The following is a 25,499-nucleotide window of genomic DNA, read 5'->3' on the forward strand; positions in this document are numbered from 1 at the left end:
AACTGAACCTGTGAATAACATCGAGTACCTACAACATGCCAGGCTGTTTTAAGTTTTTAACATTGTATTTAGTTACTTAATTGTCATAAAAACCTTATTAGGGTAGTAAATTATCTCCACTACAAAAATGGGAAATATTGGAAAACCAGGACATGAATTCAGGTAGATCTGTTCTAAAAATTTCTGTATTTAACAACTAAACTATTTTTCCTCACCATTGTGTATTAGTTGTTTATGATGATGATGATGATGATGATGATAAATTAGTTTGGCCCAGCTGGCATGGCTCAGTGGTTGAGCATGGACCTATGAACCAGGAGGTCATGGTTCAATTCCCAGTCAGGACACATGCCCAGGTTTCAGGCTCAATCCCCAGCGGGGGGCATGCCAGGAGGCAGCCGACCAATGGTTCTGTCTCATCATTGATATTTCTATCTCTTTCTCTCTCTCCTTTCCTCTCTGAAATAAATAAAGTATTTAAAAAAAATGATAAATTAGTTTGCACGACTCTGTAGTAGCTTCTTCTAATGACAACACCTAGATCCTTATCCTGTTGCTTTGGCAACTGGAACTTCCCCTCTGCCAAAGGTAGGTCTTTCCCAGAGGAACTCTAAAAATCCTGGAAAATTGCTGTTTTTATATCTGAGCAACCTCTACTTCACCTCCAAAACCAACGAGTAATTTGCTACCAACATTATTCATTACCCACTTTAATGACCAGGGATTCATTTTAGGTTGTTTCCTCTAAAAAACGACTACTTGCGCCTCCCGATGACTCCCGTGCCCCAGAGGCTTTCTGGCTCACGTACACCCCAGTTTTGCAGACGCTGCCCCACAATTTTCTGGCTGCAGAAACTACACTTCCCAGCGGCCCGTGCGCACGAACTCGCTTTCCAGGCTCGGAGAGGCATCGCGGGAAAACGACCCAAGCTTTGCAAGGCAGTGCGGGTGGGAGAAATACAGAGAGCACCTCGAAATGGCTCAGATGCAGGATGAGCAGGGAGGGGGCGCGCCCTTGATGGCGGAAGGCAAGTCGGAGGCGGAGGTTAAGCTCATTCTGTACCATTGGACACATTCCTTCAGCTCCCAAAAGGTAAAGGCCTCGGCCGGCGGAGGGCGGAGAGGATCGGGTTTCAGCACCAGGACAGCTCCCTCGGGGCCTGGCCCGCACTGGCCCACCTGGAAACAGGCCTCCCCACCACAGCTCCCTCCAGGGCCGGGGTGCGCCTTAGTGGGGGGCAAGGAGCATCAGCCTGAGATGGAAAGGCTATGCCGGAGGAGCTGCCACTCATGGAACACGACCAAAAGCATCACTTTCGGTGTTCCGGCTGGAGGCCTTGTCCCCTGGGCCTCACAGAGGGAGGCAGAGGGAAGCGCTTTCCAACAGCCCAAACACCGATTTTACTCCATTTTGTTCCCATCCGTTCTCTTTCACAAGGTCTAGCGTATTTGTATTGCAGTTTCTTCTTTGGGGAGGATATAATTAGGTTTAGGGCACAAAGAAAGTATTGGTGATGGGGAGGGTGACTGAATTATTGTAGCCAGAGTCATTGTCATTACTGATCTTTTCTAATTCATAGGAACAAGACGCTAGATTATATCTGACTTGTTAATTCTAGAACAGGAATACAGTGACATGTTCTGATAAATGCATTGTTAGGTGAGTCTGTTGCTCTGAGAACATCACAGAGTGCACATCCACAAACCTAGATGGTACAGCCTGCTGCATACCTAGACTGTATGGTATAGTTTATGGCTCCTAGGCTACAAGCCTGTACAGCATGTTCATGTACAAAACTACATGAGATTAAATTTACACACAAGAGAAAATGATGCAATCAAGAGACAGGTAAAAACAAAATATATGAGGCTGCTGCTGGTGTAACGTGACATATTGTTTTACAAGTGAACTCTAAATACCGGGATAAAAGTACAGTATAGTACATACATAAACCAGTAACACAGTCATATAGTGTCATTATCAGGTATTATGTACTGTACATAATAGTACGCATGCACATAATTATGGACGACTGGCAGTGCAGTGTGTTTGTTTACACCAGCGTCACCACAAACATGTGAGTAATGTGTTGTGCTATGATGCTAGGATGGCTATGACATCACTAAGGGATAGGAATTTTTAGCTTCATTATAATCTTATGGGACCACTATCATATATGCAGTCTGTTGTTGACCCAACGGTAGTCATGCTGCACAGGACTGTAGCTAAAGAGGATGTTGAAAACATTAATAACTCAGGGAAGCACAGGAAAGCTGCCTAGTGGTATCCAGGGATGCCATTTAATTGAAAGCCCCCATGCTCTGTGGTAACCGGTGTGACCTCTTCCAGGTGCGCTTGGTAATTGCTGAAAAGGCATTGAAGTGCGAGGAACATGATGTAAGTCTGCCCCTGAGTGAGCACAATGAGCCTTGGTTTATGCGTTTGAACTCAACTGGAGAAGTGCCTGTCCTTATCCACGGGGAAAGCATTATTTGTGAGGCCACTCAGATCATTGATTATCTTGAACAGACTTTCCTGGATGGTAATGTTAAGGCTATTTGTGATTTCTTGGATTTACTTTTAACACAAGTCTGTGTGTTCCCTCCATCTGTTCTTCCCTCCCTTCCTTCCCCATTCCTTCCCTTTCTTCCTTTTTTTTTTCTTATTGGTTTCATGATGGTGGTTTAGTGATAAAAACTTTTCCATTTCCATAAGCACACAAAAATAAATTAGGCCAATAACATAAATTTTGTATAAACCAGTACAACTCCATTTAAATTTCATGTAAACTACAAATTTTAATGTTTTACATTTACATGTAAAAAAAACCCTGCAGGTGTGTGGCTTGTGGTGGTTAATTTAGTTGCCTTAAGGTCAAATTCATAATATTGATTCTAAATGTACACTATGAAAATCAGTCTCATCTGTTCTACCAAATGGTTCCACCTTAAAAACAATAAGAGGGAAACAGAGGAATAAATTATAGGCAAGGGAGAATAGAATGTTGGTATACTTTTGAGTTCTTGTGCCCTGTTACTCCTGTATAGTTTGAATTTCATCTCTTGTAAGGAATTATAGTGCCTTTAAGTAACAATCACTTATTGATAGCCTGTTTTATATCAGGCATTTTATAATTTCTGTTCTATTCAGTCTTCAAAGAACCCATCTGAGACAGGTGCGGTAGACTAGTTATTCCCATTTTGTACATGAGGGATTGCCTAAGGTAATATAGCTTTGTCAGGGTAGGGCTGGAATGCAAGCCCTTCAAATCCATATCTTCATATTGTACCAACTGTCTTCCATAGTCATTGCCACTTACACATGTGTCACTTGTTCCTCATGACAATCCTTTGAGGAGACTGTGGCTTCACTGATTTGCCCAAGATTCCACAGCTGATCAGGACTGGCAGGACCAAGATCAGAACACAGGGCACCTAGCTGTCAGCAGAGTATTCTGCAAAAGAAGCTGCATGAGATCCAGTTACGCTCCATCTCCCATCAGTTGTGTTGATATTGATTGGGCAAATTAAAACCAAAATATAATGTCAAATCACTGGAAACTGAGTAAGGAAATTGGCCAAGAAAAATGTCTGAGGTACTAATTTGAAGGAAAACAGATATGGGACCTGAAGGGGGCAGGGAGCCCAGGGAATTCGATGAGCAATGGGCTGCTTCTGCTCTTAATCCAGCTATTCAGTTCTCTAGGATTCTGACTGGAGGTGTTATTTAGAGGTGGCCATTGATCTAAATGAAAGAATTTAATGAATGGCTTTTTCCTTCATCATTACCTGCCATCCCTCTGAGTCTATATGCTGGGGATTGTATTGAAAATGATGGCTAATTGATTTGATACCATTTTTCTCAACTTTGAGCTTTTTGGAAATGGACAAGCCTATTAAATAGTAATTGGTATTTATTGGGAAAAGTGGTTATAATAATGTGAATAAAAAATAATTGTACAAGAATTCTGTTTTAAATAATCACAAGCTTTAAAATGATACAGTAAATGGAAAAATCATATTTAAATCTTTTGTTAGTATCTCTTAAACTACTACTACTACCATTCTCCTCCTCCTCCGCCTTCTCCTTATCTCTTCCTCCTTACATGGTTTCTCCTCTGAGGTACTGAGTAATATGAAATATGTTACTTAATGACATAGTAATGTTAATGATTATTAGGCTTTCTTAAAATGTTCCTTAGGCTTTTCCTTTTCCTTTGACTGTATAACAACAAAACTGAAACACATTCTGAGTCCTTCTCTAACAAGGGAAATACTTGGTTCTTATTGTAACTTATTGAATCAGAGGAGGAGTCATTGTGGGATAAGTGTTAAGATAAAATTATGGAAACTAAGGACTTTAATTCTGGTATACCAACCGAATAAGTAAGAAATCAAGAATCCTAGCTTGTAGCCCGAAGCTGACCCTAACGTATTCCAGGTCCTTGGTGACTTGACTTCTGTTCGTCCTCTCGGATTAGGTGACATCGTTTTATCAATTGCAGACATAAAGCAAGTCCAGCTGGTTCCTATTTTACTCATTCCTCTTTCCTAGGAGAGTAGTCTTAGTGTTGTAAAATATTATTATTAAAGGACCTAAAACCCATATTAAACCAGCACAAGAACAATTAGTTACATAAATGAAGACTAGTCTAATCTACAGATGCAGTTTATCCCCAAGTATTAAATAAAAAACAAACGTGCAAGTGTTATCACAATTATCATTAAGATACTTTATATCTATCATTAGGAACGCAGGGTGATTAGGAAAAGAGCCAGACAAGAGATAGGCAAGTGTTATCCCAATTGTCAAGGAGGCGGAGTGGGGAATTCTACCAATTCGTGCTACTTAAAGTGTCTTCCATTGACCAGTGGCACTGGTATCACTGGGAGCTGGTTAGAAATGTCATTAACTAACACTTAACAAAAAGAGTCTATTATGTGCCAGGCATGATTCTTGATATTGTGTATCTTGATTTAAGTAGAGCATTTACAATTGCTTTATATGATACCCTTGTGGAATGAAGGAGCAAATATGGCTTGATGAAATGTACATTTTCAGTTGAATAAACCACTGTATTGAAGAATATTCATTTTAGATTTCTTATACTAGGCTGCTCCTTTAGCCATAGACTGTCGTTTCACTTATCCTATAATAATTTTTATTTCACTTTATTTTAATTATTTCAATTGCTTGCAGACCACTCTAAACATCAAAAGGTCAGAGACAGTGTCTGTCTTATTAACGACAGTATTTCCAATGCCTCATATGGTGAATATTCTTTAATAGGAACTTAATAAATGCATTTGAATTATTAAAATAAGTGAATTATTGAAAATAAATGTCAACCTGGACAGGGATCTCTACTGGTGTTCATATAGGCTTCTATTCTCCAAGGAGCCTAACAATTCTATAAATGACTTGAATAAAGACATAGCAGAAATATTATTAGATTTGTAAATGACAGAAAAGCTAGGATGGTTAATATGTTGACTAGCTTATGAAATGTTTCTAATGGAACAATAAAATGGAAAGATAACTGAGATAAAGTTTAACAAGGTTAAATGTAGTGTGTGAATGTTGTTTTTAAAAGTCATCTCCATCAATGAAGGATGGGAGACCTGGCTGGCTAATAAGTTACCAATAAAAGCCAATAATAAAACAAAAGGCTAGTATGATCTGAAATTGTTTCCAAAGTATAGGTTCTATCTAGAAAATGGGGAATTGTAACCTGCTGCATTTTTAACTGGTTGGAATATGTAGCATTTTGTCCAGTTATGGATGGAACTATGAAGGAGTTGGCAAATTAGAATGATAAGTGAATGGATTTCATGAGGTGTATAGTTGCCCAGGGTTATAATAGGGAGACTTTAATTAAGTGTATCCATTCTAAAGAATAGAGTGTAGTGAACTGGTATCTCCTTCACTGTTACTATTTGCTATCCCGTGTTAGTCTATCAGCTGGGGATTATACTAAAAATGACCTTTCTCAATCTCTCTCTGTAATCAGTATTTCCATATTTCCACCCTTATGAGATAAGTCCATTAAATAACTGCTAGTTTGGGGGAAAAATTTGATCACCAAGACAGTCTTTCCAAGATTTAGCCAAAGAAAGTGAATATTAAATTGAATGATGGCTATACTTGATTTTTTTAAAGCAGTTACATGGAAGACTGGTGTAGACATCAGCCCGATTCATGAATCACTTAAGAAAGCCAATTAGATCTTCAAATGTACTCAGTTGAATTTTGTACTTTAACAGTGATATGTTCCTGAGGTCAGAGGTTGGGTCAAAGGAAGAATTTAGAACTACTCTGTTGCTCAACCAAAGGCTGGCCAAGAACAATCTCTTGATTCATTCTTTCAGTAGACATTTAGTAGGTATTAATTGGTAGAAGGTCCCAATTTGAAAGACCCCAAATCATTAAAAACTTACTTATCTTCAAAGGTAATTTCGTTCTATAAACTTGGACGATGCCAAACCTGCTTGCAAGACATCCATGTACTATTATTACTACTCAGTTTTCATATATGTGACAACTTTTCCTACCTGGGCATGTGATGAAGAGTAGTTACAGTAAAGCAAGCAATTTATTAATCTAGATGAGGTATGATAGTAAGCCAAATTAGGAGAACTCAGGAGAAATGGATGTGACAAGTGAATATACACACTAATAATAGGAATTTAAAATCCAGATGTTTCTTATACTATTCATAATCTCATTGGGTGACCTTTAATTTGGCCACTAGATAATAAAAAAATGTGGGCATAAAATAACTGCAAAATACTAGAACATATGATATTTTTTACTGCCAGTGGTAACCTGGAAACATGGTGAATATTGAATTTTGGTAATTTAATCTTTTGCACTCGGATGTCGAGTGTGACTCGACACGGTTAGCATCGGTAGCAGCTCGTATGTCGAATTGTATTGAATGTATCAATAATTTGAAATATAAAAAAATCCAAATAAGTAAGTTTGTATGAAAAGAAACTCCATTTTTTTATTCTACTGCCGCGCTTTGTAAAATCTGGGGTATTTAAAAAATTAAATCCCGAGTAGAATAAAGGAATCGAGAAAAAAGCAAGTGAGTGCAAAGGGTTAATATATAACGGAAAATCCTGGGTGCATATGGTGAATTTGTATAATTTGACACCATGTAATTTTCCTTGTCTGTGTTTAGATTTGATCTTGCTAGCACCAAAGTTAAAATAATCTTGAATTATAGTTTTTAACCATTCCTTTTGCTTCAGGTCATAACTTAATTGTTTACTATTAGTATATTTTCTAATGGTCAGGTGTATGACTTGTTGAAGGGTATAATCTTGTTCAGCTAGTTGATGCATATTATCTTATATACTAACTAGAGGCCTGTTGCAGGAAGATTCCTGCAAGAATAGGGCTTCCTCGGGCCTATTTGTGCAAGAATAGGGCTTCCTGCGGACTGAGCGAAGCAGAGAAGGGAGCGAAGCCTGCCAAGGCCCCTGGCCCAGCTGACAGGCCTGGACACTTCCAGAGGCTGGGGAGCAGTGAGGCTGGATCCCCCATTGGAGTGGGTGGACCCTGCCTCTCCGGTTGGTCCCCGCGACCCCTGGCTAGGCCAACAGGCCCAAACACTTCAGCAGCAGCAAGGCTGGTTCCGCTACCTCTGGACACTCCAGAGGCGGCAGAGCAGCGAGGCTGGATCTGCTACTGGAGTGGGAGGATCCTGCCTCACCGCTTGGTCCCCGCCATCTTTGTAACGGAGTGATGGTTAATTTGCATATCACTCTTTTATTAGATAGGATGTCATCACTAAGTGATCTAAGTAGAATAGAAAAAAAAAAATCAACAAAAGGACTGAGTTAGAAATGAAATCTACTCTGTTTTCATTGAGCTAGTAAAGAAGACCTGAAAGTTCTTCAAATAGACCTGGGGGAGTCTTTCTTGAAAACAGGCATAAAATGCCTCTTTTATCTGCATCACAAGGGAATGCAGGCAATCAGAGTAGTGAATTTAGTAAAATAATGAAAGCTTATGCCTTTAAGTCCTTAGATCCTTTTTATTTTTTGCTCTTGGAACTGAATGTAATTTTTTTAAATGGCTCAAGGCCATTGTTATTATCACCAGCAATATAGGGACTTGAGAATTAAAGGGCTGCAGAATGCTTTTATTGTTTCTTTCTGATTAAAAAAACATAAAACTTGTTTTCTCTCATTGTTTATCACGTCATTCTGTTTTTTTATGTCTATCTGCCTTTTTCTAAGTTGTTGCCTAAATTTAGGTGCAATACAAGACCTGTCTTGTCCCCTACTCAGTCTTCTAGGAAGTCAGATCTTATGCAAGTTATTTATTTATTCTTTTTTAAAAATTGATTTCAGAGAGGAAAGGAGAGCGAGAGAGAGAGATGGAAACATCAATGATGAGAGGGAATCATTGGTTGGCTGCCTCCTGAATGCCCTCTATTGGGGATGGAGCCCGCAATCCAGGCATGTGCCCTGACCAGAATTGAACCCATGACCTCCTGGTTCATAGGCCCATGCTCATCCACTAAGCCACACCAACTGGGCTATTTTTCTTATTTATTCTTCCAGTGACTGCTAATCGCGGCTTCCACTACTGCAACCCTATTCCCCAATGCTGGGAACTCTTCCGATTGCCTGCTTCTTAAAAGTCCTTGATTACGACCCTGTCTGGTTCGGCTCAGTGGATAGAGTGTGTGCCTGCGGACTCAAGGGTCCTGGGTTCAAATCTGTCAAGGGCACATGCCTAGGTAACACACACACACACACACACACACACACACACACACACACACACACATACCCAGGACCCTCTATCCACATATATTTTAGTATATTGACCTTTAACAAATAGCCAGATATCTCTCCAGCACAATGTGTTTATTTGAGAACAAAGAATTGCAATTTGGGACATGTGGCCTAAGGGTGAACCATGTGCAAGCGCAGAGAAACAAGAGGAACACACTCTTGTATGGACAAAGGAGGGAGGGTTGTAAACGAAGAATCCATTGTAGGAAATTCAAAGTTCAAAGATTAGTTAGTGACTTCTCATTGGCTGAATTTGGAGGCCTCCCATTGGCGGAGCTGTTGCTGGGCCGGGAGGAACCTTTCCCTCCTCCAGCTTAGGTGGGAGGAGGATGTTGGAGGTGCTGGTGCGTGTCTTCCTGTGGGGTCCGTAGTGAGCTTTGAGAGACATGTGTTAGAGTTCTCCCAGCCTTCCGCCTCCATTGAAATGAGGGTTTTGTTTATTAATTTTCGCAGGATGATAACAAAGCTGAAAGGACTGGCAAATAAAGGTTGATGAGAGTGAGAGGGAAGATGTGTATAGTTCAAAGGAAATTCCCAGCTGTGTTTTGACTGCTGTGCTCTGGTGACAGGAGGTGGTGACCACACTGGCAATTAAAGCGGAGAGAAGTCTAGGGCTCGGGCGAGGCTGAGACTGGAAGAGAAGCGGGACCCGCGGGTGTTTTCTGCTCTGACACAGCGTTTCGGGAGAGAGTTACATAGCAATGGTGTACTGAGTCAAGAGCATTATTTGCATGCATTTCAACATTGGAAGAGTTCAGGCCTGGCCGCATGAAGCCTCCCTCCCCAGAAAGCAACCAGCCCTCTTTTTCCTGCTCTCTCTCACTTTCCAGGGGGACATGGCTGCTCTCCTGGACACAAGCCTCAGGCCTGGCACCAGAAGGCAGCCAGGGCCAGGAACCATGAGTTTAACCACTGGGAAGCATTTAAAAATGCTGCACCATTTATGGTATTAAGCTGAGGTTCTTAGAGTCCTAAAGCAGTGGTTCTTAAACTTTTTGGTTTCTGGGTCGCTTTGTGTTAAAAATTATTGAGGATACCTGGGTCACGTCTATCAATATCGACCACACTGGCAATTAAAGTGGAGAGAAGTCTGAAACACAAGAATGCGCAGGCCTACGGGCCATGAACTGTGGGAGGGAGGAGTCAGGTAGCCCCTGCACAACAACACTGTACAGAGAGAGAAGAGTGAAAAAACAACCAACATCTTAGAATTACAATAAAAACAGCTTTGACGTTGGGGAGCCCCTGAGAGTGTCTTGGGAAAGCTCAGGGGTTCTCAGATGACACTTTGCCCTTCGTGGTCTATGAATAGAATTCAGGAGATTTGAGATCTTACTTAGATGGGGGAAATTATATCTTGTTTTCACTAATTTCCAGTAGAAATTTATTATTTCCTCTCCTTTCTAATGTAGGCATAATCCACAGCAGTAGCAGGAACGCCTCTGACTTTGTTACCAATAGAAATCACAGATGTGCTCATAGCATATCAAGTTATTGCAGATATTTAAAATTATCATTTATACTCCATTTTTTTTGAAATGATAGACCTGCTGCTAAATCTTGTTAATATATTAACACATAGGCACCCATATTAGTATTTTATCATTTAAAATTACTTTCATAACTATATTTTAATATAATCAATTTCTTATACAATCCTATGTTTGTATTTTATGCATTCTTTTTAAAACAACAAGAATTTATTTTCATGATTACATGTCTTGTAGATTAGCTGGAGTTTGCATCATACAGACTGGCCTCAGCCCCGGACCGCAGGGTCAGCTCAGGTCTTCTCTCTTGGACAAGGGCAAGAATCTACTCAGAATGAGTGATTCTCATAATGGATTACTTGAGCACACCGAGTGCTAACACAGCTTGTATTTCACACATTTAAGAACAATATTTTGAGCAGAGGGTGGTGGTACGTAAAAGGTTAAGAACTCTCAGCATTTCAAGGACCTTAGAAGGCATCCAGCGTGTTGTACTCATGGAAGTGGGATGTGTGTACCGTGCATTGATTGGTTGGCATCCCGGTGACACAATGAGATCAAGAGATCTTGAAAGGTCAGCAAGGAAGTGTGCTCTGGTTGGGTAAATCCCCTGTTGGCAGGCGGTGTGTAGCTGACACTTCATTCTGGATGATCCTAATGCGGCCTTCAAAATTGGATAACCTAGCAGTTTGAAGAATAATCCATCTTGTGTTTTCTTAGAGAGTCAGAAATAGCCTGTTGGCTTCAAAAACTTGTGCTACTTGGTCTGGCATTAGGAAATCTTCCCTGCAACCAACTCTGAATTGTCAACACTTATGAATGAGTGGGTGATGCTCAAAAGGATTCTAAGTTCAATAAATAACCCAAACTGAGAAATAAATCAATAAAACTGAGACTGTTCTTTTCACTCATTGGAATAAGGTAGTTGGCATTTTTTTTTTTCCGGGCAGTTTGAGAGGCGGAAATGGAAAGTGATTCTGAAGGGACATTGCCATCTCCTTTGGGGCACGTAATTCATCTTTATCATCCTTAGATAGTCTCCGAAAAGTAAGCTCTTTGAAGATGTTATGATGATGTAATAAAACAGAGCACTGTATTAAGAGATAGATGACTTTAGTTCTTCTTCTGCCTCTAATTAGCTGTGGGATCTTGGGAGAATTTCTTGGCTTCTATATCTCAGTGCTTTATACTGTAGAGCTTCTCCAGCTCAAAAACACTAGTCCCCTTTTCTGTTGGAGATAGATACAAGACTCCCAGTGAATGGCTGAAATTGTGGATAGTACCAAACCCTACATATCATGTTTTTTTCCTATGCATACATATCTATAATAAAGTTCAATTTATAAATTAGGCCTAGGAAGAGATTAACCACAATAACAATAATAAAACAGAACAGTTATAACAACACACTGCAATAAAAGTTTTGTGAATGGCTTTGGGACTATTATGAAATAAAGAGGGTGACTTGAACACAAGCTCTGTGATGCTGTGACACTTGATCTGATAACTGAGACAGCTACTAAGTGACTAATAGGAAGGGACAGCATGAAATTTCATCATGCTACTCAGAATGGCGTGCAATGCAAAACGTATGAATTGTTTATTTCTGGAGCTTTTCATTTAATGTTTTTGGATCATGGTTGAATGCAGGTAGCTGAGGCAATGGAAAGTGAAACCATGAATACATGTGTCTGCTATTGTCTATAATTCCTAGTAATTTGGGAATGTATTAATTAATTTGTTAATTAAAATTTACTGTGTACCTATTTTGAGCCAAATATGATATTAAGTACTGAGGATGCAAAAGAGAACATGGTCCTTGCCCTCAAGGAGTCTATAGTCTAGATTTTAACCAGAAAATGAGGATTCATGTAAAATCCACTTTCCAGAGATAACATATTAGAAATTCCATGAAGATTGTCATTTCACATTCACATAGCATCAATAGGGTAACTCTTGGTATTAATTGGAACCTAGGAAAGAGTAGTCCCTGCACATCTGTCTGTAATGAGCTTGCATTCTTAACCAACCTTTACCAAGAGCCTGAAGTGTATGGGGCACTATGCTAGACCCCAGACCACAGGCCCCTTACCCTGGCAGAGGTTCATGGGGCAAAAAGATACAGCTAATTAAGGTGATCAGGGCTCTAATGGAGTATGTTCCCGGTATTTTGTGTGTACAGAGGAAGGCATACCTGGCCCAGGCAGATGCTGGTAGTTGTAGGAGGGCAGGGAATGCTCTGTGGAAGAGCTGGCATGTCTAGACCTTGAGGGCTGAGCAGTAATTTGTAAGGCGGAGAAGTGTGAGAATGCCAGAATGATCATGATTTGGGATCTGGCCTGGTCCATTAGGCCATTTTGAAATTGGAATCTCTGGGCTCGGGAGATATCTTTTAAAGCCTTGATACAATATTGAAAATGTTAATGATGAGATGTTGGGTTTTTGTTTCTGATGTAATATTTCATTTATAACTTTCCCTTTAATGTTTGTGTATGTGTTTGTATATGCACTTTAGAAAAAACACCCAGGTTAATGCCTGATAAAGGAAGCATGTATTACCCACGGGTACAACACTATCGGGAACTGCTTGACTCCTTGCCAATGGATGCCTATACACACGGCTGCATTTTGCATCCGGAGCTAACCGTGGACTCCATGATCCCAACTTATGCAACAACAAGGATTCGCAGTATGTATAAATCTTAACAATCTGAATTCTGTCCTGAGTTTCTTTTAATTCATTTAAGATCTAGCGTGAGCATTGAGAGGAGATGGGAACAGAGTTGTTGAGTTTGCTTCATGGATGGGCATGTGATAGATGGATCACGCACCCAGATTGATCTGTGCTTTAGCTGTTCAGCTGGGCATTTATGGTCTATAGGTCCTCATTTTCCAGCTCTTGGCTTTGAGCGCCAAGTTTGGATAAAACTCAGAAGAGTGACCCGTGGAAAAGTAAAGACCATGACGTGTTCTCATGGACAGCTGGACTGGGAATCGGGAAAGCTGGCATCTGTGGGGAACAGCGGCAATTGAGCTCATTCACATTTCTGGTTCTTCCCTTTCCTTATGTGAGGGAGCTGAACTTCAGGCTGTTTCACTTGCCTCTAACTTCAGTGATTGCAGAATTACAGAGCTTGAATGAGCCATCCAGCTCTCTTCTATCCTGTCCTGGCCTGAGGAAGGCGTAGGGTTGCTACGTGAGGTGTGGAGCAGAGGGGGGGTGCTCTGTGGCACAGTAATCGGGGACAGGAAAATGGGGGATGGTGGCTGTGGTCAGACTCTGTGGATGTCTGACTAGAAACACACACCTCCATCTTCTAAACCTAGAAACTACATTCTTTCCAGAAACCAAGCCTCACCTTTATCATTCTCTTATGTTATTTTTCTTTCTCTTTGGTACCTCTCCTCCTCCCTCTTCTCCTCTCCCTCCCCTCCCCTCCTCTTCGGCACTCTCTTTTTCTCCTCTCTCTTCCTGCTTCTCTCCTTCCTCTTGTTCCCCCGCCTTCTCTTCATAAGGACTCGCCTATGATTTGAAACAAGTGTTCCGATAAATACAATTCTGCCACCTAGAATTTGTATAAATATTTTAAATAAGGCTTTGCCCTTCTCTGCCTGTAGAAGTTCCTTACAGAAAACTTGAAAGGTATGGAAAGGTAGAGCAAGTACCCTGCACCCAGCACTTAGGACGTTCTGGGCCTTCCCTCAGCTCCTTCCAGGCGCTTCTCATTGAATCCTCCCCCTGAGCCGGTACTCTGAGGGGCCCATGTTAAAGGTGACGAAACTGAGGCACAGAGAGGGGGAGCCCGAGGCAGAGGCAGGGCATGAACCCCCGAACTCCCGCTCTCACCGTCGAGTTTCCCCTTCTCCTTGTTTCTCGCACAGAAGGAAGGAAATAATTTTCTATTTCAAAAATGATTTCCTTATCAGGCCAAATTGGTAACACAGAGTCCGAACTGAAGAAACTTGCCGAAGAAAACCCAGATTTGCAAGAGGCCTACATCGCAAAACAGAAGCGACTGAAAGTGAGTAGACCAGGTGTCCTCAGCTGACACCCACTGTTTGTGCTAAATGTTCTGCCGTTAGCACTGCTTCTAGAACATCTCCTATTAAAGATCGCAGGTCACCAGCGCACCATTTACCTTGGGCTCATGCTGCGCTTTCAGAAAGAATTGTTCTTTAGTCGGCTTGACATTCAAACCTAACGACAGCTGCTTAAACAGCGGATATTGCGCATGCTGGTTCCCAAGCACAGTTCTAAAAGGTAAGAGCAGGTTAACAAAACATTCGAGGCCTCTGTCTCTGCAGGTGCTAGGCTGCCCTCTGTCTGTGGCTTCTCTGCCTCCGAAGGGCTTCATCAGTTACAGTTGACCTTTCTCTCTCTCTTAAAAAACTTTTTTAAAATTGATTTCAGAGAGGAAGGGAGAGGGAGAGATAAAAACATCAATGATGAGAGTGAATCATTGATTGACTGCCTCCTGCACGCCCACACTGGGGATCGAGCCCGCAACCCAGGCATGTGCCCTGACTGGGAATCGAACCGTGACCTCCTGGTTCATAGGTTGACTCTCAACCACTGAGCCATGCCGACCAGGCGGCCTTTCTCTTTCTGTTGATTCTTTCCTATGGCCCAGCCACACGTGCCAGCTTCTCCCATATTAAAGATGTAGCAAGCAGCAACACCCCACCCCCCCTCAGCTTCCCATCTTCCTTTACCTTTTCTGAGCTAAAGGAGCTTCTCAGAAGAAACGGGACACCTGCACACAGCACTGCTTGTTTTCCACTCACTCCGTACCTCACTGCCTTCAGATTTCTCCCTCACCCCAGAGCCTCCCGTTATTCCAGTTATTCACTCAGCAAAGCCTGCTGACGTTCCACTCCTGAGCTGGGCCCGAGAAGCATCTCTGTGCCCCTCATCGTCGTCGCCCTCTCTGGTCCTCTGGTCCACAGGAGCTTAGCTTTAAAGAAGCTGTTGTAATTCTTCTCATTTACAATAAACAGTTCCCAACAATAGTTTTTATCTGCTTTGCTCTACATCGCTTGTTTTTACAGGCTTAAGTAATCTGTCGCGTTATTTTTGTTAATTAGTCAAAGCTGCTTGACCATGACAATGTCAAATATTTGAAGAAAATTCTGGATGAGCTGGAGAAAGTCTTGGATCAGGTCGAAACTGAGTTGCAAAGAAGGAACGAAGAAACCCCAGGTGGGTTCTCATTTGTATTCTTTTCTCCTGGACACCAGGAGTATTTATGGGAACAGTCTTAGATTTCAGTAACAGTGCTCTCTCATTATTTTCATGGGCAGTTTGAATTTAGTAAGCAATCCTGAGAAGCTGAGAGCCTCCATGCCGGAGGAGTTAACCTATATTTCCTCTGGTTTCGGGAAACAATAGGTGAGCTTTAGGAAAATCCATAAAGTCGGGCCTGAAATGTCACTCGGTGAGTGCTGCTCTCAGTCACTGTGGGAAGTGTAACAGAGTCCCTACGCGAAGCAAGTTTCAGCTAACGGGGTCGTCAGCTTTGCTGTCAACTGGAATAGCACCCTGGACGGGGCAGTGTGCTTGCACCTGAGCCCTGGCCTCATGGCTAAGTCAGGTGCACAGGTACGATGCGTGGATGCTCCCCAGCCGGCCTGCCCGTCTGCACGTGCTGGCCTCACTTCATATTTGACTGTAGATGAGAAGTTGTCCCTCTGCCTAAGGAAAGAATTAGAGGGAGCATTCAAGCACCTACTCAGGTTACTCAACTAAACTAACTACTGTAATGACACGTTTGTGAAACAGGCTAGGTTGGAATTGCACCATCAGAATCTACATTGTGCAGAAAAATTCTTCAGGGGTCCTATTTCACGTCGATGCAGTCTGACCGGCAATTAGATGTCAGGGCTTTCCTAAATTCGGTGTTATTGTTGTTATCCTAAATGACAGATGGGCTTTGAGCTCAAATGACCCCGGCGCCACGTAGGGACCGAGGTGGCTGGCAGATGTTAAGTCTCCCTGAGCTTGGGATACGTACGCATGGCCTTTGTTTTTAGCATAACATTACTCGCTGAGTAGGATTGCCAGGAAAATGTACCATGGCCTTCATCTCCTGCTCTCCTCACACCTGCCCTCAAGACCGAGACGCAAGATGCCAGGTAGAGTCTGCCTGTGTGCGTGGTCCAGGCCCTAACTCTCCGTGTCCCGTGTCCCTCTCTCTGATTAGAAGAGGGTCGCCAGCCCTGGCTCTGCGGAGAGTCCTTCACCCTGGCCGACGTCTCGCTCGCTGTCACGCTGCATCGCCTGAAGTTCCTGGGGTTTGCGAGGAGAAACTGGGGAAATGGAAAGCGACCCAACTTGGAAACCTATTACGAGCGTGTCTTGAAGAGGAAAACATTTCACAAGGTTTTAGGGCACGTCAACAACATCCTAATCTCCGCGGTGCTGCCCACAGCACTCCGGGTGGCCAGGAAGAGGGCCCCCAAAGTTCTTGGCACCACCCTGGTGGTTGGTTTGCTCGCAGGAGTGGGTTATTTGGCTTTCATGCTGTTCAGAAAGAGATTTGGAAACCTGGTATTAATAATTAGACCCCGACCAAATTATTTCTAGGCTTGCGGGGATCCGGGGGTGGCAGCTCACCCTACCATTTAGCTCAGCCTTGTCCACTCCGCCAGGCCCAGTGAAGAATGACCCTGGGCAACCAGCACAAACCATATCTTACTTTACTCTTTGGGTAGTTTATGCCAGGGAGGTGGCAATGCACATTACGGGGCTGGTAATGTTACGATCACTGATCTGCAAACCTAAACTCATCTCTCCTAAACACACGCGCAAGGTCCAGGTATGTTAACGCTGATAGGTAGAGAATAGTCCTTGAACCCAAAATGCCAGTTGAGGTTCTGAATTTTATTTTTTTGGGGGGGAGGTTATTATTACAAGCAGACAGTAATAATAACCTGAGGTTGCCCATAGCTCTTTATCGGAGACTATCTTGATCTGCTGAGTGCTGAGTAGTTAGCAGTATTTGCCCCCGGAATTTAGACGTCATATTTGTTACACAGCGTGGGGTTCAGACAGCAGCAGGGTGCAGCAATGCTCCATGCTAGCACAGCTGGCTTCAGGCAGAAATAAGGGAGGCAAAGGGAAAAGGGAGAGGGAGGAAGGGAGAAGGAAGTCTACGCTGTCCAGAGCAGAGCAGTGGAGTACAACCTCCAGGAGCCTCCAGAGCCACCCAGGGCTGCCTGTCCCCTAAGGAAACATTACTGTGATGACCTGTGCCCACTCCCCACACATCCTCCCGGAGCTGAGAGCCTTGGGAAAATGAGGCTAAGGATTTATGAGGTGGAGTGGCTGGAGAAAACCCAGGCTTTATATTTACAGCACCTCATTCAATTGAGTGTTAACTCTAAGTGCATCTGAGTCACGCTTACATCCATTGATTTAATAAGATGAACTGCTTATGTACTTGGTGTGAGATGCCCACGCAAGCATGTCTGCCTAGCATTTACATGAAGATATGAAGTGATATAAAAAAAAAGGTTCCTTTCTTTTCACGGTTCCCCAATTCGCTGGTGCCTATGGACTGCTGTGTCCAGTCACATGTGGCTGGGTAGTGGGTTTTGATGAGCCGGGAGTACTAGACATGCCCATCCTGCATTTGGGAGGCTGGTGTGTTCACGCAAAAACTGTCATCCAGGCCTTGCATCGGTTTATGATCATCATCAAATCTTTAGAAGGTTCCAGAGGAAGAGAAAGGTCTAGTCTTAGCCCCTGGCAGTTAATTTACAGGAGATGAAGTAAATGGCTAGATGGTAATGTCACCAATATTCATTCATATACACCGAGGCATCTTGGGGGTGCCTCCGTCCATGTGGAAAGGGCAATCCCAGTGTGTCCCCCGAACAGCCAAAGAGCTGCATCCGACAGTTTGGCTCGGGAGAAATCTTTCTCGGTGCCGGGCAGACAGAGATGCTCTAGAGCTGGACAGAAAGGCCTTGGGAGCGGTCTCAGGTCTCTGGCAGAGGGAATAAGGAGCCGAGGGTCCAGCGAGCAACATAAGCTTGCTTGGACTGACTGCCCCCGATTGGCTGTGCGAGATAGCCAAAGGCTGGACTGACTATTTCTCTAACAGGAATCAGTCGTTCCTAGGATACAATGACTTTTTGATGGTCAAAGGCTTCTATAATTCCACTTAATGATCCAGTTGTTTCAGAAAAGCTTAATGAACTGGATGTTCCGTGTTTACAAAAGATTAATAACATTTCCAATGTGAACTCAATCCAACTATCATTAATAGACAGGCAGCTTTTATAATGTCTTAATTTTGCACCTCAGCGCACTGTTGCATAGAGTGAAATTTGTTGCTGGAACATTCCAATCCATGTACTCATACAAGATCCACAAAACTGATTATTCAGTAGTTCTCAGTGTTGTTTGTCACCTTGTTAGAAGCAAGAACTCAGACATGAAAAAACCTAAATTGGATTTTTATAAAAACTACAAAGGATATTTACCGATGTAAGGGCTGTTCATTAAGAATAAAGATTAGAAGCCAGTGCTGGCTTTTCCTTAAATTTATATCATTACTGAATCAGAAAATCTACTAGGAAGTGTCCGTAATTTTCCGATACAGTTTCATTGGAAATAAGCTTGTGTCAATATTAAAGATGATGCATTGTGGCCATTTCACTTGTTTTATGACGACCCTGGAGGTTATACTTTAAAAACGTTTGTTTAGGGATATCATGGCCACTAGATGTCGCTGGTCACCCAGCAGTCTGAGACTGGGCGTTCTTTAGGTTCAGCAAAGCCTTCTGAAATGTTTCAACTGAAGATAAACATGAATGATCTCAGTTTCCGAAATGAGGACATCTTCATCAAATCATTCATCTGTAGAAAAGCTTGAGGCACATGTGGTATTGATTTCTGATGTATTGGAAGGGATAACACAATGTCAAGCTAAAGAGCTGAACACGTACTATCAGCAAGATCGGCACTTTTACGCGTTTCCTTTTTCATGATCATTGGTGACTGGCCAATGTGCTCCTCAGTTTCCCAAATTTGTGTAACTATCACAATTAGAAAAATGCCCGAGGTACTAAATTTATGATGGCTATTTGTGTCTTAATGCATAAACACTATTTTATTGTTATTGCAATGATATGCCTTTGGAATCCCATTTCCTTAATTGCAGATAGTTGTAAATTGCTTGCTCAAGTTTTAGTAGTTGTTGATTTGACACAGAGTTGTAGATATTTTGGTGTTGTGAAATGTAATAGAGAGATCAAGATACTATTCTGCCTGTAAAATAAATAAAAATAATTGGAAAAGAAATATGTACGCTGCAAGTACTCATTTTGTAATCTTTTTGAGAAAACAGATGTGTTTGTTTCACTTAAAATCAAAGCATAATGTGGGAAATAGTAAAACAAGCAGAAGTTAGGTATTTAAGATATTTAGCAATAGAATGCCACATTCTCCTTATAACAAAAATTACTGACCCAGATTTATTTACATACACACAATTTTATGGTTAAAATGAATGACAGCTTAAAGAATTACATATTGATCCTGATCATTAAAGGAACTCTTTTGTAGCCAGCCACCTCACAGAGGGTAGCATGAAAATGATAAACAACGAGAAAGTATTATTTTTCCAAAAACAGTTTTATTACATATTTACTGGGTTTCAAATATGACTCTACTTATGATATTTATGTCTGTTTTGATATAGCTAATTCTCTTTCTTCTATTGACTTATAGATGATAAATATTCAAGTTACCATCCATATTTCTGGCCTTGATAAGCTTAGCTATTATTCTAATCATCAAGTAGAAACCGAGTACTATTTTTGTTTTATATTGAGCAAAGCAAATTAAATGAAAATTAAATTGACCTCATTTTCCCTAAGTAGGCAAACATAAACAAAAAAAGGAGCAATTTTGAATACCCAGGGAAATTCACGTGCATATACAACTCTGTAGTCTTTTCAGGAAAGAAACGAGCACCATGGTAAAGACACAAAAATCAAATTAATACAACGAATAATTTGGCATTTGGACATCACCTTCATATTGTTCATGCCAAATATTTGGCCCATTTATAATATCTCCACCATTCAAATCAGAATGTCTTAATTGTCTAATTCCCCAGAACACTTGTGTTTTACTAGGTAAGGTGGTAGATTGGAAGCCAAGTGAGGGAGTATAATTTCTAGAGTGAGGATGATAGTTTTAATTGTGTATTACATAATGCAAATGAAGAGAGGGGAAGAGAAAGAGAACTCGCCTCCTGGAGGATTAGAAAGGCAGTGAGTGCATGATAAAAGCAATTCCTGTATTTCTTGCTTCTGAGTTGAGCCCTGGGTTTGGACTTAGGAGGGAGGAAGGACTGTCATGAGGTTCAGAAGGTACGGATGGGGTAGAGCAGGTGCTGAGGTACAAGATGACAAGGCCATGTGGAGCTTCTGACAAAACATGCTTATGATGGTGTTATAGTAATAGTGATAAGAATAATATAGCATAAGTATCAAAGTGTGGAATTACAGTGTGATATTAAAAAGTATTTAATGTAATGTAAACAGGTTGATAAACACCCTTGAGTGGCATGTATGTAGAAAATAGATAAAGTGATCTGTTCCCCATATGTAAAACCAGATATGCAAGGCTCCTGGGACCCGCTGATAAGACACACTGAAGTTCCACACTTTGATACTTATTCTATATTATTCTTTTTTTTTTTTTTTTTAGTATATTTTATTGATTTTTTACAGAGAGGAAGAGAGAGGGATAGAGAGTTAGAAACACCGATGAGAGAGAAACATCGATCAGCTGCCTCTTGCACACCCCCTACTGGGGATGTGCCCGCAACCAAGGTATATGCCCTTGACCGGAATCGAACCTAGGGACCCTTGAGTCTGCAGGCCGACGCTCTATCCACTGAGCCGAGCCGGTTTCGGCTATTCTTATCACTATTACTATAACAGATGGGCCTTGATGTACCCTGATTCAAGGAGGGTGGTGCACCTCATTCATAGGACCTTGTCATAAAACTCCTTTGGGAAGGTTAGAAGTTTCTGTCTTCAGCCTTTCACTTTATTCATTGTTTGTACACTGGCTCTATGATTACAGTATGTTGTCATTAAATTCCACTATTAGGAGAAACCAATGGTATGGGTGAAAATAAAAGATGTTAATGAAATGTAGCAAAGGGTCAGGTTTCCATGCCAACAGCAATATTCACATCCATACATACAAGTTAATTCCTAATCAGACAGGTGTTTTTTTCATACATTTTTCTGTATGTAGAACTTTTTGTGTCATCAGATTAAGCTATCTTTTGAATTTAAGAATCTGATATTCAACGAAGTCAACCATAAACATCATCAACTATACATCATAATCAAAATACGATGATATACTTTCAGAGATGCCACACTTAGTAAGTTCAATGCACAAAAGGTTGACACTGAGAAAATAATATGAACTAAAAATCCTCCCATCAAAACCCAGCATCCTTAGAACACAACTACTTTAGACTTCCAGAGAGGTGCTCACCAGAGAGATTAGAATTCTAATAGTGATGGAAGTCATTGGTAGTCCATTCCAGGCAGAGTGGACCATGCCCTAGAAAGGCCTAAGTTAGACCAGAGTTTTTAAGTTTTTGAATTATTGATATTTTGGTCCAGATAATTCCTATGTAGAGCGGTTTTGCATGTTGCAGGATATTTAGCAGCATCTTGGGCCTGTACCCACTAAATGCCAGTAGCTCCCCCTTGATCTCCTGTTGTGACAATCTGCAATGTCCTCAGGTATTGCACATGTCTCCTAGGGAGAAAATCACCTCCAGCTGAAGACCACTGCCCTGCACCCACCTGAACAAAGCCAGAAGCAAGTCCTGACAAGATCTGCAGCAGGGATGGATTTTGGAGGCAGAGTCCTGTCCATTAGCAGTGCTTGGGAAACATCTCAGGCTTCTACATATTCCCCATAACAAAGCATAAGAACAAACCTACACAATTTAGAGGTTTTTAGCCAGTAATTGAACAAGAATCAATACTCTTCAGAGGGAAGGTACCAGCTTCGGAGTCTCACTAATGTTATCACTAACAGTACACAGTGAAAGAATGACCAGACATGCAAAGACACAGGAAATTAGGGTCCATAGTTAATCAGAAAAGTAGAAAACAGAAACACAATGTGATGTGATTCAAGTGTTGGATTTAGCAGACTTTAAAGCAGCTAAAGGGCAAGATATATTCATAGAATTAAAGGAAAATGTAGTCTGATGTCAACAGATAAGGAATCTCAGCAGATACATAAAAAAACATAAAAAAGAAGAGACTGACAGCTGTCAGAGGGAAGGCAGGGTCGCAGGACCAGGTGAAAAGGTGATTAAGCAAAGACCAAAACCAACCAACCAACCAACAACCAACAACCAAACAACCAACCAAACAACCAAGCACAGCTCATAAACACAGACAACACCATGGTGATTACCAGACGGAAAGGAGAGTCGGGGAGGTAGAAGAAGGTATAGGAGGGATAAATGGTGATAGTAGGAGACTTGACTTAGGGTGGTGAACACACAGTACAATATACAGATGATGTATTGTAGAACTGTACACCTGTTAATAATATAATTTTATTAACCAGTATCACACCAATAAATTCAATACAAAGAAAAGACTCAAATGGAAAATCTAAAATAGAAAAGTACTGTAACCCAAGTGAAAAATTCAGTGCAGAGGGTTTACAGCAGACGGGAGATGGTAAAGGAAAGATAAAGGGCAGAACTTTGGAGACACATGGATATATCAACTCCTCTAATGTTCATGGTGGGCAAACGTAGGGTTACAGTGTGAGTACGTGAAACAGTTTATTGTGTTATTATTTATTAATAATTGTATTATTTGTTTGTGTTTCCGTTGTAAACCTACTTTTGCCCGTCCCTGTAGGTGTTACGGGAGTCCTATAAAGAGAGGAAAGTGAGAATGGGCAGGAAAAAAATACATAATTAAAGAATCCCAAATTTCTTCAAATTTGATTAAAAACCTTGACTTACAAACCCAAGAAAATTATAAGACTCAATGAAAGATAAATACCAAGAAAGATACATCTTGGCTCATTAGAGTCAGACTGCTGAAAACTAAAAATAAAAACAACTTGAAAGCTGCCAAGGCGGGGCGGGGAGAAAGACATAATATGTATGTGAACAATATGAACATTTGCTGAGTTCCCATCAGAAATAGTGGATGTCAGAAGACAACAGAAATGTCTTTAAAGTGCTGATGGGGGAAATCCTTAGAATTCTATATCAGAGACAATACCCCTTAAAAATTCAGTGAAATAAAAACATTTTCAGATAAATGGAAGCCAAGGGGATTGGATCCAGCAGGTCTGCAAAACAAAAAATGCTAATGGCAGTTTTTAGATTGATGGAGGAATGATACTTGATGGAAACACCAATATACAAAAAGAAAAAAAAAATTCTAGGAATGGCAAATAAGTGAGTGGTATAAAATACTATTTTTATCACTTCATAGTTTCCTTAAAAGACAATTGACTTAAAAACAAAATGAAATAATAGCATTCATTGTAAGGTGTACTTCATAATATATGTAGATGTAAATATGTAACCAAAAAAGCACAAAAGTCGGGGGTGATGGATAAATGGAATTATACTATATTCTAAGGCTATTAGATTTGTGGAGTGTAAAGTATGAAGTGTGAAGAGAGCTGTGTCAAGTGTAAAGTAACAAGTGGGAAGTAGTACAAGTGGGAAGTAGTAATTTTGATTCTGAATAGACTGATAAGTTAAGACTGCATTGTTAGTCCTGGAAGAACATTAAAAATTAATTTTTAAGATGAGCTAAGAAACAAATAGGAAGAATAGAAACAAAATACTAATGAAAGGTGCAACAAAATGAAAAAGCAGAAGAGATAAATGGAAAATAATTAACAAAGTGGTACACTTAAACACAGCAATAATTATCCTATATAATAAAAGCATAATATGCAAATTGACCGAACAGTGGGGGTGAAGGGGTGGGGCCAGTGAGCAGGTGGTGCCAGGCCAGCCAAGGCGCATGCCAGCAGGCAGAGGGAGGGGATGGCAATGGGAGGGGGGGCAGCAGCTACCAGTGGCAGTGGAGGGATGATGGGGGGGGGGTGCGTGGGGCCAACCAATTGCCAGCCGGTGCTGTCCCCTGATTGGCCTGCCTGGTTGCTTCCTGCATGGGGAGCGGGCCTAAGCCATCAGTCGGACATTCCCTGAGGGCTCCCAGACTGCGAGAGGGAACAGGCCAGGCATTATTAAATATAAAGGTAATATAAGTGACATTAAATGTAAAATGTTCCAGTTGAAGGTCAGGGATTTTGAGATTAGATAAAAATGCAAGATACAGTTATGTGAATCTATTAGAGATATTCTTTAAATGTAAAGCTATGCATAAATTTGAACATAGAGGAATGGAAAGTGATATACCAGGGAACTGGCATAAGAAGGATAAGTGTGACTATATTATTCCACAAAGTAGACTACCAAAAAGTAAACTTCATGACAAAGCATTTTACAAGAGATATAGAGGGACATTTACAAATCACAAAAGATCAATTCATTAGGAATACATAATCATAAGCATATATGCATATAATAGGGAAGCTTCAAAATCCATGAAGTAAAAACTGACAGAACCAATGGAAAAAATAGTGGGAGAGCTTAACACCACTCTTTCAGTAATTCATAGAACAAGTAAATAAAAATTAGCTTGGATATAGAAGATCTGAGCACAGGATCAACCAGCTTAAGCTATTTGACATTTGCAAAATATTGTATCCAATAGCTGTGGAGTAAATATTCTTATCAAGTGCATATGGGATGTTTATCAAAGTAGACATATACTGTGTCATCAAAGAAATTTCAATTAAATATTACAGAGTGTATTCTATGACCATAGAGTCAAATCGGAAACCAGTAACTCAAATATTTAGAAAAATTCTAAACATTTGGAAATTAAATAACATATCTAAGTAACCCATGGCTTAAAGATTAAACCACAAGATAATAAGAAAATATTTTTAGTTGAATGATAATAAAAATACAACATATCAAAATTTGTGGGATAAAGTAATGGCAGCACTCAGAGGGAAATTTATAGCTTTAAATACTGCAATAAAAGAGAGGAAGGTTTAAAATTTTTATGTAACTTTTCACTTTAAGA

The 25,499-nt window shown here is 41.0% G+C and overlaps 1 protein-coding gene across 2 annotated transcripts; it reads left to right on the forward strand.

Moving 5' to 3' along the window:
• The first annotated feature begins 709 nt into the window (after window positions 1-709).
• Window positions 710-16,887, forward strand: GDAP1 (ganglioside induced differentiation associated protein 1). 2 transcript variants are annotated; one of them, XM_008150325.3, is made up of 6 exons: window positions 710-1,093; window positions 2,351-2,543; window positions 12,820-12,993; window positions 14,232-14,326; window positions 15,390-15,504; window positions 16,505-16,887. In XM_008150325.3, exons 1-6 carry the CDS (start codon window positions 977-979, stop codon window positions 16,885-16,887), a joined length of 1,077 nt encoding a protein of 358 aa, XP_008148547.2. In that variant the 5' UTR covers window positions 710-976. The 2 variants fall into 2 exon arrangements, with proteins under 2 accessions (XP_008148547.2, XP_028014519.2); XM_028158718.2 differs by lacking the exon at window positions 710-1,093 and having other exon boundaries at window positions 2,228-2,398.
• The last annotated feature ends 8,612 nt before the right edge of the window (window positions 16,888-25,499 follow it).

Source organism: Eptesicus fuscus, chromosome 19, assembly GCF_027574615.1.
Source record: "Eptesicus fuscus isolate TK198812 chromosome 19, DD_ASM_mEF_20220401, whole genome shotgun sequence".
Taxonomy (NCBI): Eukaryota; Metazoa; Chordata; class Mammalia; order Chiroptera; family Vespertilionidae; genus Eptesicus; species Eptesicus fuscus.

Excerpts from the sequence above, each read along its gene's own strand:
- GDAP1 (XM_008150325.3), top strand. The coding sequence starts at position 977 with ATGGCTCAGATGCAGGATGAGCAGGGAGGGGGCGCGCCCTTGATGGCG. Across the intron at positions 1,094-2,350 it reads ATTCCTTCAGCTCCCAAAAG|GTGCGCTTGGTAATTGCTGA; the intron begins GTAAAGGCCTCG and ends GACCTCTTCCAG. Across the intron at positions 12,994-14,231 it reads TGCAACAACAAGGATTCGCA|GCCAAATTGGTAACACAGAG; the intron begins GTATGTATAAAT and ends TTTCCTTATCAG.